Source organism: Poecile atricapillus, chromosome Z (assembly GCF_030490865.1).
Source record: "Poecile atricapillus isolate bPoeAtr1 chromosome Z, bPoeAtr1.hap1, whole genome shotgun sequence".
NCBI lineage: Eukaryota > Metazoa > Chordata > Aves > Passeriformes > Paridae > Poecile > Poecile atricapillus.
Genome location: NC_081289.1, coordinates 6,600,769 through 6,615,440, shown reverse-complemented (window position 1 = coordinate 6,615,440; position 14,672 = coordinate 6,600,769). Strand labels below are relative to the sequence as shown.

Sequence of the window (14,672 nt, the reverse complement as noted above, 5' to 3'; positions counted from 1 at the left end):
TCCTGGTTTGTCGTAATGCAGAGGCTTTATATGGAGAAAGCTTAAGAAGATCCATTTATTTCAGAGGTCACATGACAACTTTTTAGTCAGCACTATGTTGGGGTAAATTTTAACAGCAGAAGTATTTAAGAGAGAAGGGACAGGCTTTTCATCCTGCTTGCCTTCCCCTGAGCCATTCAGTACATCCTCTGATGAGTTTTTCATTTCAAAGCAGACAGTAAGACACTGCATTCATGACCAGCCCTCTCCACTTTATCCTGTGAAATATTATTTCAGTCTGAAAACATAAATCCTGCTCTATCTTTCAATTACAGTAATAATTTCAGAGAATTCTATGAAACGACTGGGGTGGATCTGCTTTTTGTAGCCCCTTCTATAGGGTGTACTCCCATGAGTGTTTCCAAATTAAATGAAATTATGATCACTAGATCATAGATGCTGCCCAGCTTCAACCTTGTTTATCAAGTTTGGCTCATGTCCTAGAATTAGGGACTGAAAAAGCTCCTTATTTCAAAAGCTAATCAAAAAAGACACTTTAAAATTCTGCTTTCTAGAAAATCGTTCCCCCATGTAGATTCTGAAAGGTTGTTATCCTAAGCCAAATAAAAATTCATTTACGTTCTGAATCAATGACAATATTTTTCATAGCTGGAAATATTCTATTTTTTAATTTATTTATTTTTCTTCAGCTTTTTCTTAGTTCTTTTAGATTATTGCCTGAGATCTGAAACTTGGGTAGGGTTTTTTTATTTGTGAGATGTGAGAATAAAGCTGCCGCTGCCATTAAATTTTTATTTGCCTTGTTCAGTCTTTTCAAAATTTCACAAGTTAGCTGTCACAAAGGGGAGAAGAGACTGCGAGGTTAATGTTACAAACAGATGTTATAATTAAAATTAAAGAGTATGATAATATTCTTCAGCCTTGACTATTGCCCATATCATGCCAACAGCACAGCATAGTGGAGCACAGCTTCATGATGCCAGGTCTGTCTTCTTCCAGAAGAGAAGCTGAACCAATTTGGTGGACGGGATGGGATGCAAAGTTGCCCTGGAAGGGAAGAACTCAAAGGAAATGCATGTGCATAGGTTTCCCCTCTTAAAGCAGCATGAATTACAATGCAAATTGCCTCGTAATTTACGGTGCTGGGCTTGCCCCAGCGTGGTCTCTTCACCCTGCAAAAGAGAACATGAGCAGGTGTCTGGTGGCCTTGCCAGTGGCAGCACAGAGGGAGACAGTCAGCCATTATCACAGAGATCTTAAAACGGGTAAAATCAGAGGGAGCTGACTGGCTGTTCCTGTCACCTCTGTGCAGGCACTGCATTCAAGCCTTTTGATTACTAAACTCTCCATCCATTAATAAGCAGCAGGTCAGGGTTCACACATCTCCCACAGTAAGTTCTTCCTCCCTTTTTATGTTTTGAAGAGCCCATGAGCCATTATTCCATAGCAGCTGTCCATGGGAAAGCTGATGCTGTGGAGGTAATATAGAATAACAATAATACATAAATTATAACATGGTGGGATTCCTGGGGCTGTCCTGTGCAGGGCCAGGCGTTGGACTTGGATGATCCTTTTGGGTCCCTTCCAACTCGGGATATCCTATGATTCTGTTCTAACACTGCCTCAGTACATGGGCTAGGAGCTATTCATGCCAAGTGATTACTTTGTGTGTAACCCAGAATGCAGGAACCTTTGGATTGCCTAACTCCTTAAAGGAAAATACAGCAGTTTTGGAAAATATGCTGAAAATGTTCAGGCAAGATTAATTTAAATAAATTGTGTGCCATGATGCTTCATCCTTGAATTGTTGTTTAAAATTAACATTACTTAGTTGCAGTGTAAAATAGTGGGGAAGAAGGAAAAAATCAGTTTTTCTTTTCTCCCATGTCCTTGTTCAAATTACTGCTTCCATTGTTTTGCATGAGGTTTTTTTCTTCTTTCTGTTTTTCTTCAGCTTTTTGATTCCCTGGTTTGTGCTTTTGACACAATATCTACATACTGCAAGAGATTGGTTTGATTTTTGCTTAGCAATACATACAGGGCCAGGAAGGATGTAGGATGAAGTCCAGAATGTGGACAGTGTGTTTGTGGCCAGTGTTTTAGATAAAAAACAGCAATAATTAAATAGTAGCTGCTGTATTCAACTTCCCAGCCCTGAGCACGTGTGTACTTCTGTCCAAGGAGGAAAGCAGCAAGTGTACACTTAACAGACAGACATGTACCTCAGAAGCTACACAATTTTGGGGGGAATCTGAGGAATGACTACCAGGATTATTTTGCAAGAACTGCTGCACTCTAAGCAAAGGATAGGGAAGAGGCTCTGAGTTCCCACAGTGGGCTCTCTTCCTGCTTGCCTTGTCTTGCAAGCTGGCTCAAGACAGTAAGGTTTGGCTGGCAGTCAAATAAAGCAGTGGGTGTGGTTGTCAAAAGCAAACCTTCCTTCCTTCTTGGAATGACATGTAAGAGACTGGTGGTTTATATCCATGTTAGGAGGTCGAGATGTTTGCCATTTCTCTGTGTTGTACTTCACCTGGAGCTGCTATGAAACACATCCAGTCTCATAAAACAAATCCTGGCAGCTGCTGAGAAGAGTGAGTAGCTCTCTGGGCATCTGCTGCACTCACTCCCACTCCCTTTCTGGTGCCGGCACAGGCATTCCTGTGGCCATGTTGTCAGTTTTTAACTGGATCTGATCTTTTGTGACTGTATAAACCTTTGTGCTGGCATGAGGAATGAGGCTGAAACAATTGGTGGAGAGCTGAACTTCATGTATCAGTCTTCTGCCAGATTAAAATGGCCAGGCAATTTCTGGTTCTGCCGAGGTGAAGACTCAAGTCCTTATCTTCTGAAAGTTCCTCATTTCCATTTGTTTCTTTCTGTATTATTGCCTTCCTCTGGTGTAAGAAGAGCAGTTAGGCAGAAAGATGACCACATCTCTGGAGTTACTTCAGGAATTGCTGCAGAGATTTCTAGAAAAGTTGTCACTACAGTGGGCAGCCCATTGACACCACCCCTGATATTCATAGAGGGAAATCTCTCCAGTCCATTGCCAGCACTCAGACTTGGCTTCCCCCATTTTCATAGCTTGGGTCCCTTGGGTCAGATGCAGCTTTGTCCCTTGAATGCTGAGTTGCTGTGCCACAGAACCACCTGGTGCAGGTAGCTCTTCACAGCACTGCTAGAAGTTGGCCTCAGAGTGACATTTATGATTTTTTCAGCTGTGTATATCCCATTGGCTGGGTCTCAGCTTTTCATTGTACCATGCTGTCTCTACCCTTGCACACCCAGGCCTTCCAGCACTGACAGTCTGGTCCAGATTCAAACCATCCTAGGTGTCCCTTCCAAAATTCAAGCTTTTCACAGTGAGCTGCACCAGGCACTGAATTTGTTTCTGCTCAGGATGCCACCTTCTCACAGGAAGCAGAAAAAGGTATAAATTCCAGGCACTGAGTCACTTGCAATGCTGTGCCATGAATTTATCAGGGCTCTGCATTTAAACCTTTTGTGGGAGGAAAGCTGCCTGATACTAGGGTTTTAGTTTGTTTATGTTTTCTTTGGTTCAGTTAATTTTGTAGAACTGAGAGCATATAGCTAAAAACTAACCTGGCATCCAGGCATGTGAGAAAGACAGCAGTCTCTTGGTCCAGGGATGGATTAGGAGCTGGATTAGACATTATCATCATGAGGGCAACTCAACATCCTCGTGTGCAGAGCCATGAAAAAGATGATTGGGACAGTTAGCTTAGTTTCAAATGGGAGGTGAACTTAGTGCATCTGCAGCCTTGGTTTTGATCTGTGTGGATATTATGCAGTGAATAGATGTGAGCATATCCACCATACTGACCTTGTACAATGTAGTTTGTAGGACAAGGGGTGATCATTTTAAACTACAACACAGTTGATTTAGATTCGATATAAGGAAGAATTTTTTACAATGAGGGTGGTGAAACACTGGCACAGGCTGCTCAGAGGTGCTGGATGCCGCATCCCTGGAATTATTCAAGGTCAGAGCTCTGGGCAACCTGATCTAGTTGAAGCTCTTTCCCTGCTGATATAAGGTCCCTTCCAACCCAGACTATTCTGTGATTCAGTGATAATGGGCTTGTCTTGAATGACCACACCTCATTTGCTGAAGTGCCCTCAAAAATCTCATTGTGCTTCAAAGGCCTTAAATCTCATGCTGCAGTGCCAAAATACAAAGGTAATAGGATTTTGAGTAGGGCTTGTGTAGGTTAGGCATGTATTTCCTGTTACACACCTTTGACTTACTCAGGGTTCACATGCACGTCCCCGGTACTGCAGCCTAACAAGTCCCTGCACATCTGCTGAGTGAGACCAGCTATGTCTGTGCATTCCCTTGGCCTCTGGCAAACACAAAATGAACAAATTAGGCTTTTAGCCTCCCTTCACCGTGGGCCAAATTAAGTCAAATGCTTTTGCATAAGATGTGGGTTGAAAGCACGTGTGTGTATATACACGTTAATTGCCAATGTGGTCACATGCTTTTTTAAGTACACCGGGCACCCTCCTGCATCTTTGAATACACTTTGCCCTAGTAAATCTGTCCCTCCAAAATGAGTTTGCCTGTGGTCATGGGAAATTTGGGTGCAGGAGAGGGAGTGTTCCTTTCCCTGCAGGCATCAGATGACTGTCAGAGGGTGGAGTTCTAGCCTGCAAGGCTCTTTCTCTACGGACCACTGGGGACTTTGCTTGTGAGTTTACCAAATGATCACAACTCCTTTTATCATACAGATATCTTGAAACCTTAAAAAGAGCAAGTGTTACTCCATCCCATTGCTGGCACAATTGCTTCTTAATACCCAACTCCCTCTTCCAAGTTTGCATTTTTATTATATGAACTTTTCCTCCAAGCAGTGAGTTTTTAACTGAGTACTTGCAAATTGCAGCTGAGGAAAGTAGATAGAAAATGCAAAATCACTTCACAGTCTGTAGCTTTTTAATCGCATTCCCATATTCAGTAAAAGTAATGAGATTTCTTGTTTATATTTGTAATCAGCAGAGGCAACTGACTGTGATGAGAAGCCGGACATTTCTCTACTACAAACAGGTAAAATGCATTAAAATTTTTATCAGTCTCCCATATGTGTTTTTGTTTATTTATGGCACAGAAGCACTTTTCAATAATTCTGACTTGCCATGTACAGCTGGGTAATTGCACACAGGACTCTGCCATCTAAAGTTTTGAATGGTCTGTGTTAAAAAACAAATGCATCAGAATCTTACAATTTTCCCCTCAATTTCATATTCATAAAACCTCAAGGTCTATGGGAGCAGCTAAGCTAATAAGGCCCGTAAGTTACACTTCTTATGCCAGATAGGGACTTGTGCTCATCCCTGATATTTTTGGGAGTATTTTTTATCTCTTAGCAGAGTTATTGGTAGGGACAAACACAATAATTTGTAGTGTCACGTCTGTTGAGTTGTTGGAGGTATTAGCCATAATATCTTGGACTCACAGAAGGATTCCAGACATATTTACATGCTAGTTAAGTGTTAGTTTACTTTTTCTTGAAGTGCAGCCACCCTGCCTTTAAAGCTTGACAATTGCTGTACAGCAGCTTGGCTGTGCAGCTGAGTAGACTGGGAAATAACATTTTTCCACACTGTTAAATTTGGTGTTGAAATCATCAGTCTCACCAGACTGAGAAAGAAATTTGAAGCACCCTCACATTAAGAGTTGGTCCTTCAGTAGGTGCCATGATGGTAGGAGCTGAGCTGCCATCCTCTGAAAATCCAGTGAGGTCAGAGTCTGAGGAGATGGTCATTTCCCTGCATTTCATAGTCTATAACGTGACTGAGATGCTGCTTCTTATCCCCAAAGGAGAGAGGATCTTGGACACACAAATAAGGTCATTGATTATAGTGCGGTTTTGTGTTACTTCACTTAACAACAAAGGGTAGTTGGAGATCAGCAATGGAATCCATTGCTGGAAGAGCAGGACAGGGCTGGTACTGGGTTTCTGAGCACATCACACGGTACCTGACAGCTGTGGGGAGGACGGGAGACTACTGGTGACCATCCCAGCATCTGTCTCCTGTGCCAGGACTCCCTAATCTCTCTTGCGTAAGGGCTGGAGAAGGAGCTTTCACACCCCGCTGCTGTGTGCTGGAGCAGCAGCTGCCAGCCGTGGAGCGCTGTCGGAGCACGTGCAGTTACTAAGGAATAGGACCAGCGGAGCAGTTGGGAGGACAAGCAGCTATAGTCTGGTTCTGGCATAGACCCAGGAGGGGCTGGGAGCACGCGCTGCCTGGGAGCTGCCGTCCTACTTTCCTGGCCAGACGCTGAATAATATTTCTGGGTACGGCTGTGATGAAAGATGCAGGAAGCTCTGCATTGAAAGGTCCCTTCCAAGCGACATCCTGTCGGTTTCTTTTATCAGGGAGGGAAGCAATTCCGCTGCAAGAGGACCCTAATAAAGGTTGTTAATGTGATGTGGTGTTATCTTTTCATTGCTCCGGTAATCGCATTAAGGAGCAGAATTTAGTTTGCTGTATGTTTCTTGGAGCGGTTTCTGTAGTCGCTACTTGGGTTGTACACCAGGGGTGGAAATGAACGTGCTGAGATGGTTGTGGTAGAGAAGGCGATTCCCTTTCCACTCCGCTGCAGATCACCCTTGCAGTCTATGCTTGTACACCTTTGAGCATCCATGCATGCAGCTTTAGAGCTCAAGTGCTTGTGTGTGATGTGTACTGCTCCAAACTACCTGTGGAAGGATGCCTAAATAAACCACACTGCAGTTTGCATGGGGTGGAGGTGATGCTCACAGGCTGTGAGCCAAGAATTTGACTCACACCCATTATTATGTGTGCCAGTGCCTCTTTATAGGACATATCTGTGTAATATCATACTGTTGTTGGAAGCAGATTATTTAAAGTGATACACAGACAATATAATGACAGTAATTACGAGACAGAGCCAAAATATAGATGCTTTCTATCAAGGAATGTAGAAAAAGAGGTGGAATATTATTTTTACAGGGGTCTTTTCCTGTTTTAGTATAGCTGGTTTTACAAAGGGGTGTTTGACAGGTTCTTTAAAGAGAGTCTGCATGCAATTTATTCAGCTGTCTTCTCTGTTTAGCTTGAAAAATCTTTGGGGAAAAGTCTCTCTGACTATGTGTTTGTGCAGTGCCTCATGCGATGGGCCTTGGTTGCAGATGACAGCTAATATCAGATAAATCGTGGCCTCAGGTATTAGGAAAAATTTCTTCCCCAAAAGTATTGTCAAGCACTGGGACAGTCTGGTCAGAGAAGTGGTGGATTTAGCAGTGCAGGATCTTAAGTATCTTTTCCAACCTAAATGATCATGTAATTCTGTGATCAGTGATTAACCTGCTACTTTGGTACAATAAAACCAGAGTGAATTGTGTTGCTTGAAGGGATCTTGCAGAAGACTGGATGGGAAGAAAAGATGGGGTGTGGGAGCTATCAGTGAATCTGTTGCTCTCTTGATCTTCAATAACTGAACAAACTGTGAAGTAAAAGCGCCCAGGGAGAATTATTTGAATCAGTGATAAGCATTGGTGCCAAAAAACTTGAATGCCTTTAATCTGCCTTTCCAGCTATGTCAGTCCTGCCTCTGACACTGATGACATTATGAACGAGATCTGGGCATATGTGGACTAGTGATGCTGAAATGTCTCAGTCTGTACAATTTTGGATTATAGCCTCTGGCTGACACCTCATTCAGAGGTGTGGTTGCTCTCAACTCTCACCATCATTGGTGGGAAGAGAGCTGCTTCCAGAGGGAAGGCCAGGTCAGCTGCAGTTGCATTTGAAGGTGTCTCTTCTTTGGTGCCAGCAGGACCAGGGTCCGAGTGCAGTTAATTGGTGCCAGTGCCCACAGACAGGTCTGAACCAGCTCCCTTTGTGCCCACAAAGTAGCAAAGTCCTGGGATTTGAGGAAAGCAGGGGGTGCTTTGTTTTCAGAAATCTCTTTTGGAACTCAAAAGTCTGGTTAAAAAAAAATGAAGCTGGTACATCCTCATAAAGCTAAGGAAGACATTTTCCCCCAATTATATTTTAGCACTCCTGAGCAGAAATGATGCTCCTGTGGTAAAATCACCCTCTACACTAAGAGGGCCTTGGCTTTAAAGGCTGTTGATTGAAGGGTGTTTAAAGTAAATTGGAAGAACTGTGGCAGTTAAACTTGCTGGGAACTTTGGTTCATTGGCAGATAAATCTCAAGAAAATACTAGAAGAATTGTCCCCAACAAATGTTATCAAAGCTCAGGTCTTGGAGATTTCCAGCTTTTGCACCTACCTAAAGCTGCAGGCTGTGTCCAGACCTGAGCTCAGACAGATCAGACAGCTCCAGGGGTAATTATCGTGGGCTCAGTGGAAAGGCTGATTAGTTTCTTGGTGATACAGGATACCTGGAGGGTGTGAGATAGATCTTTATCAGGATGAGGATGTGGCAGCTTTTAGAGTCTTTCTGTGCAAGTTGGTATTGTGAAAACGCTCATCTTATTTCAGTGTACAATTTATGCAAAACGTTGGGATTTTGTGCTTTAAAAGTAAAACAAAAGGAAGGCATAACCCATAAGTTCTGCATGTGAGAACAAACAAGCTGTAAGCCAGCTGCAATACCCTTTTCTTGAATCCTCATCTTGTAAATTTGATTGGAAAGATGTAGGCAGGTATAGGACCATGAGGTAGCACTCCTTACTCCTGCTTTGGACCACAGCCATGCTGAGAATTTGTGTAGTTTCTCCACACTGGGGTTAATTTCAAGATGAGAAAGAATTTTGATATCCCTAACGGAAGCTGAAACACTAACATCCCAATCCTCAGGTCTGGGGGTGATACAGCTTTGTGAAAAGATGAGAGCAATCTCTTGGTAAAGAAATGGATGATAAGAAAACAGCAACAATCCAATTCTATATAGGTTGTCTCCTTTTCACTCGAAATACAATATCAAGAAAATGAAACTTGGGGAAAAAAAAAAAAGAAAAACCTTTTCCAAAACCTTAAATATAAATCCTTTATTGTAATATAAATCTTTATCTTTTCAATGCGTGATTGTATGAATCTTCCCTTTTCATTGGGGTGTATTTGCCTCTCAGGCTGATTGATGTCTGTCTTCTCTTTGCCCTGTGTTCTTAGCACTCTCGTTGTAATTCTTCTGTCCATCTTTTCATTGTTCTGTTTAGAAAAAGCACATTCTTAAAGTGCTTTAAAAAAGATGGGATATAATCATACAGCGCACCTTTCATAGGTGTATGTATATATATATATATATATAATTTTTTTTTTCTCCTATGTGCACTTAGACTGCTGTGGACTGGTGGGGGTTTTTACCAAATAAGATCCCAAAGTATATACTCAAGGTTTAAAATTCATGGGGTGCTTTTTTTGCACTTCTTCAGAACTGAAACTTCAAAGGGGTGAGCATTGCAGTGCAGTTTGTGCTGAAGACTAATGGAGCGCTTTACATCTGAAGTGGGCTGCACTGTATGTTGTGTGAAAAACTTGTCTGGCAGATTTTGTATTCAAAAAATCTATTTAATTTGCTTTAGTCAATTGAGCTCTACTCTAAATGGAATTCAGCAGCACTGCCTGTATGCACACTCGCAGTTCAACCCCATCACTAATTAAAGTTAAAACTCAAATACATAATTTCCATCATTCTAAAATACTAAATTTTTTGTTGCAAATTACTGGTATCTTAAAATCTTACATTTTTTTAACTGATTCCTTCAAATTCTTTCTCCCTTCAGGTAACCTTTTTGACACCACAACAGACCATCTGATAGATGCAAACCCAGATTTTTCAGTTTGAATTTCACATCCTGCATCAGTGTTCTTAGCAGATAGAAACATCCTCTCCTTTGAGTAATGTTCCTGCAAGCTCAGCACGAGAACTTCAGTGTACCACAAGACATGGGCATCCATACAGTTTTTCTTACAAGTCTATATTTTTTTGATGCATTTTCCATGTAACCTCAAGTAATGAAACCACCAGATTGCTTCACTGTTCTTCATCTTAATTAAGGATGATTTCCCTCCCCATCCAATGTATTGTTGCAGCCTGCAACCTCAGGATCTCGTCCAGGGAAGCAGCAGGGTTCTGGGGACCAGCATGAAACACCAACGAGACGGGCTCCCGTTCATGAAACCATTTATTCAGCATGAGAACAAACTCAGGTCCAGAACAGAGAGCCCCGAACAGAGGCACAGCAGGGGTTTTTGAGGGACAGAACCCCCGAGGGTTTACACCTTTGAGGGTGGAGTTCAGGGTCAGGGACCATTAGAAACACAGCAAGGGAGAACCCCCCAGGGACTCAAACCCAATCAGAACTCCTGGGCCGCCCTTCACAAGGGGTTTGGGGTGGAACAATGTTAACTCTTTGCCTCCCTGAGGCCGCTGCAACAATGTATTACTGAATTAGCGGGGTATCCACTCTGAGGTCATTCTCTTGCCTGTATTTCTCCTCCATGATTGTATTTTTCCACGTTTGTATGCTTGCCAGCAGTGTTTGATCTTAAACCACGCAGAAATTGTGACTCTTCCTGTCCCCAGGGACCAGGGTGGCCTCTCTCTCCACCATGAGCCCTGGGGGCTTAATGAGCATCTGACTTGGTGAAGCTCTTTGCTTCTGCAGACCCACTTTCCTTTCCTGGCTGCTGCGGTACCAATGACCAGTCACACACAGCTCTGATTAAGAAGGCCTTACTGGGTTTAGGAGGAAATAAAGCAGGATTTCTCCCAGCAGTGCCCACGTTCCTAGTTACAGCAAGGAGAAGCTGTTCCTCAAACAATTTCCCCTACGTGGTCCTAGTGGGATGGCTCTTGAGCATCTTTATAGTGCAGGTTGCTGGAGGTGGTCATTTTCCCCTCAGTGTTGCCCCCAGTTTGCTCTACCACATCAATTTCAAAATGTATTAATTTTCTGTTTTCTGAGAAGAGGGTCTGCTCACTGTGATTTTGCAGCCACTGTCCTTGGCAACAATACTCACCTACTTAAAAAAAAACAAGTCACCTTTCAGCTGGCACTGTACTGATATCTCAGCAGTTAAGACAAGTGAATCGATCAAGAAATTGCACTACCCTCTTAGACACTGAAAGGGTTGGTCATTTTGGGTCAGGACTAAGGTAAAACCATGTGCGGCCCTCCCTGCGAACCTTCATTTCTGCACCTTTCATCAGCACTAAATTCACTTTAGAAATGTTGCAAAGAAATCTGGAAGGTCTTACCTGCAACACCTGTTGATCACCAGGCAGTTTGAGCACGTTTCCTGCAATTCGAGGAAGAGCTTGCTAGAGCCTTTGCCATCATGTTTCCTTTCCCTGTGTGTATCTTAGGTACTTTTTTTTTTTTGGAAACTATTTGGCCTGTGAGCGTCTCAACAGAAGTGCTATTACAGAGTGGGATGGTTTTCAAAATATTCAACCTTTTTTTAACAATCCTAAAACCTGTTTCTCGGGTGTCACAGAATACCCACAAATAACACTGAAGCCAACATGAACAGTTTGTTCTCTTGGCACCTGAGAAAACAGGCTCCCAGCTGTTCCCCGCCCACTTTCCATGGACTTCTAGGAATGACCATGTTCTCTCTGAAACTGTGGAATAGATTGAATGTGCACTGCGAACCTTAAATTTTGAGTCTTTCCTTCCTTCATGGCTTGGAGTTGCCTGCATTGGGCAGGGGGCACCAGTCCGTTGTGTTGTAACCCTTCAGCAATGAAATCAACGTTTTGTAAATTTGGAAGATTGCATTTGTGTTTACTTACTGTGACTACTGTTCAGACTTTCTTCAGAAATCTTTTTATAGGGTTTATTAGAGAGAAGAAAAAAAAAATCATTCCATATTTAGGTAAAAATGTCTCAATCTTCTGTATATATGTTTTATTAATATGTAAATATTTAGATATTTTTAAATTACTATGTTCTTAATAAAGCGACAAGGGACTAGTTGTGAAATGGTGTATAACATTGTGTCGTGTTACCGATCTCTGGGAAATCCTCTTTGTCAGTTCAGAAAAGAAAACCTACAATAAATAACTTTAATTGCATGTGTGTTCATGTGTTCTATGCTGGGTTCCCGTATTTTGGAGGAATTACTATACCACCAGTGGACTACACATAGGAAAACCCTGAAAGCTACCACCATGATACTGTTTTTCCAGCTGGCTCAGCCAGAAACCACACTGCCTTGCCAATCACAACAACATCTATATCCAATCACGTAATAACTCTTGAGTATTAAGTACTGATATGCTTGAAGTCTGATTTTAATTGAATTAGGTGCCTTTATAATCTGCACTTAAAAGGTTAAGCTCTGCTTCTATGGAAACAACACACAGGAAGGACATACTCATAGGTTGGAGTAGCTGCAAAGATACATTCTTGGTAATTCATGATCACACCCTCATCAAATGTTTAGCCTTAAAAAATACTGCCTGTGAAAACACATTCCTGGTAATCTTCCATCAGTTCCAAGGAGCCAGTGAAGCAAAGTGAAGCAGCAGCTCACCACACCTTTTTGGCTTTATACAAGGAGCACTATGGAGACACTGCTGGTAAAAATTCCCAGTGAGAGCTTCCTTCACATTTCAGTGGCAGCCCAGATTGGCTGAAGCCTGGTGCACATCCTGCATCGGTGATGTAACAGGAGCCAGTGCAAGCCATCCCCTCTGCGGGGTGCTGGAAGCGCATCTCGGTCACAGAATGGTTTAGGTTAGAAGGGACCTTTAAAGCTCCAACCCCTGCCATGGGCAGGAGCATCTTGCACAAGATGAGGTTGGCCAAAGCCCCGTCCAAACTGGTCTTGAACACTTCCAGGGACAGAGCATCCACAGCTTCTTTGGGCAACCTGTTACAGAGCTTCATTGTAAACCAACCTCAATGTAAAACTGTTTTTCTTAATATCTAATATAAATCTAACGTTCTCTTAGTTCAAAACTGTTGCCTCTTGCCCTGTCCCTACAGGCTTTAGTAAAAAGTCCCTCTATCTTTCTAACAAGCCCCCTTTCAGTACTGAAACACCACTCCAAGGTCTCCTTTTCTCTGGGCTGAGCCCCCCCCCCAGAGCTCCCTCAGCTGCTCCTCAGACTTGTGCTCCAAAACCACCCCCAGCTCTGTTGCCCTTCTCTGGACACACTCCATCACCTCAATGTCTTTATAGTAGTGGGGAACTCAAAAGTGTTCCCAGGATTCAAGGTGTGTGCCAAGTTCAGGGGGACAATCACTGTCTTGGTCCTACTGGTCACAGTGTTGCTGATACAGGCCAGGATGTTAAAGTGTGGCTTTGTCTTGCTTGCATTTTTAAAAACAGGGACCAGGCTGATACACTGTTGCTTGTAACATTCAAGTGGAGCACCTTAAATTGTGTTTAAGGTACAATTATGAGCAAGAAATGTCCCTGTGTGCTGCGATCTGCACAGCACTAAATCTCAACTGTGCTGCAGAGCCACCAGCCCGTGCTGCTGCCAGGCTGCAGGTTCACCTGTTGAAACAGCTTTGGGATGGAGCAAGTGACACTGCCTGCACCCACACCTGAGCTCCAGCCACGCTCCTGCCTCCTTGCTGGCCCAGTCCACCAGTGCATCCCTCTGTCCCGAGTACAGGAGACTGGAGATTAATACTTTGGGTGAAAAAAATCCTTCTGAAGCTGAAAAGGAAAAAGGATATCCTCCTGGTAACATGAAAGGAAACTGGAGCCTGGGCTTTATAAAAAATGCATTAATTGTGAGACAAGAAGAAAGTCATCTCAAGTGCCTGTGACATGTTGGTTTAGAAACGGCTGGCTGAGTCTTTCAGGGGAAACACACTGTCACATCAGAGTGGTTTGGGGATGGGTGGTCCTGATGCAGCCACCCCTCCTCTAGAGAAACGTTCTCCCCAAAAAGCCTACCCTCTGCTGGGGCATCACTGAGAAGTGAATTTCTCCTTCACTGGGGAAGGGAGGGTGCATGGTGCTAGGAAAAAACCCATGAGGCCACATCATCCTAGAGAAACAGACATCACCAGCATTGTGCAAGACTTTGCAAAAATAACCCCATTGTGTGCATATTCGCCCCCAAATCCAAAGCAGCAAAATGACTTGTAGGAGGTGCTGAGATATCTGTTCTCCTTCCACTGGTTCTCCCACTGCTTGAACATCCCCGTGGCTGGGATGGGGTGAGCACCTTCATTCCTACCTGCCACGCTGTAATCACAGAGAGGCACGAGAGGGGGTTGTACAAGTAGGTCAAGTATGATTTCTCATCCGCCAACTGCTAATAAAAGCCACCGATGTGAAACCTGTAACATTACGTGTATAAATAATTTAGCTCCAGTGTGTAAACATCAATTTTAAAAAAACTAAATAATTCCATCAGCTTTTTCTCTACCCTCCATGCATATGCTGTTACACCCAGGTGATAACAAGGGCAAAAAACAGTTAATTTTGGGGGAATTTGGAAATGGGAGGAACACACACCTTGTGTTTCAGCACTGCCTCCTTCCTCCACCTAGATCCTCAGAGGTGTAGAGAAATCCAACGTAACTTCATGTTAAAGTGCTTACAAAGCCACAGTTGCCCCTGAAGCTACCAACAAGCATGGGATGAAGAGCTTCATCCACCTCTGCCCAGCAAGAGCCATCACAGGTGAGAGTACCATGGTGGCCTTTGGCTCCTGCTGGAGCCTGGCCACAGGGCCAGCTTGG

The 14,672-nt window shown here is 43.3% G+C and overlaps 1 protein-coding gene across 4 annotated transcripts in view; it reads left to right on the top strand.

Annotated features, from left to right (window-relative positions):
• LOC131573394 (BEN domain-containing protein 7-like) overlaps positions 1 to 10,037 on the top strand; it is a 44,672-nt gene extending 34,635 nt beyond the window's left edge. For 2 of the 4 annotated variants that reach the window (XM_058827332.1, XM_058827328.1), the window contains 2 exons: positions 5,018 to 5,068; positions 6,066 to 6,196. In XM_058827332.1, the coding sequence (XP_058683315.1) occupies positions 5,018 to 5,068; positions 6,066 to 6,181 (167 nt within the window). In that variant the 3' untranslated portion in view covers positions 6,182 to 6,196. Of the gene's footprint in view, positions 1 to 1,954; positions 2,000 to 5,017; positions 5,069 to 6,065; positions 6,197 to 9,740 lie in introns of those variants that run through there. The other 2 variants (XM_058827329.1, XM_058827330.1) reach the window with 2 other exon arrangements.
• The last annotated feature ends 4,635 nt before the right edge of the window (positions 10,038 to 14,672 follow it).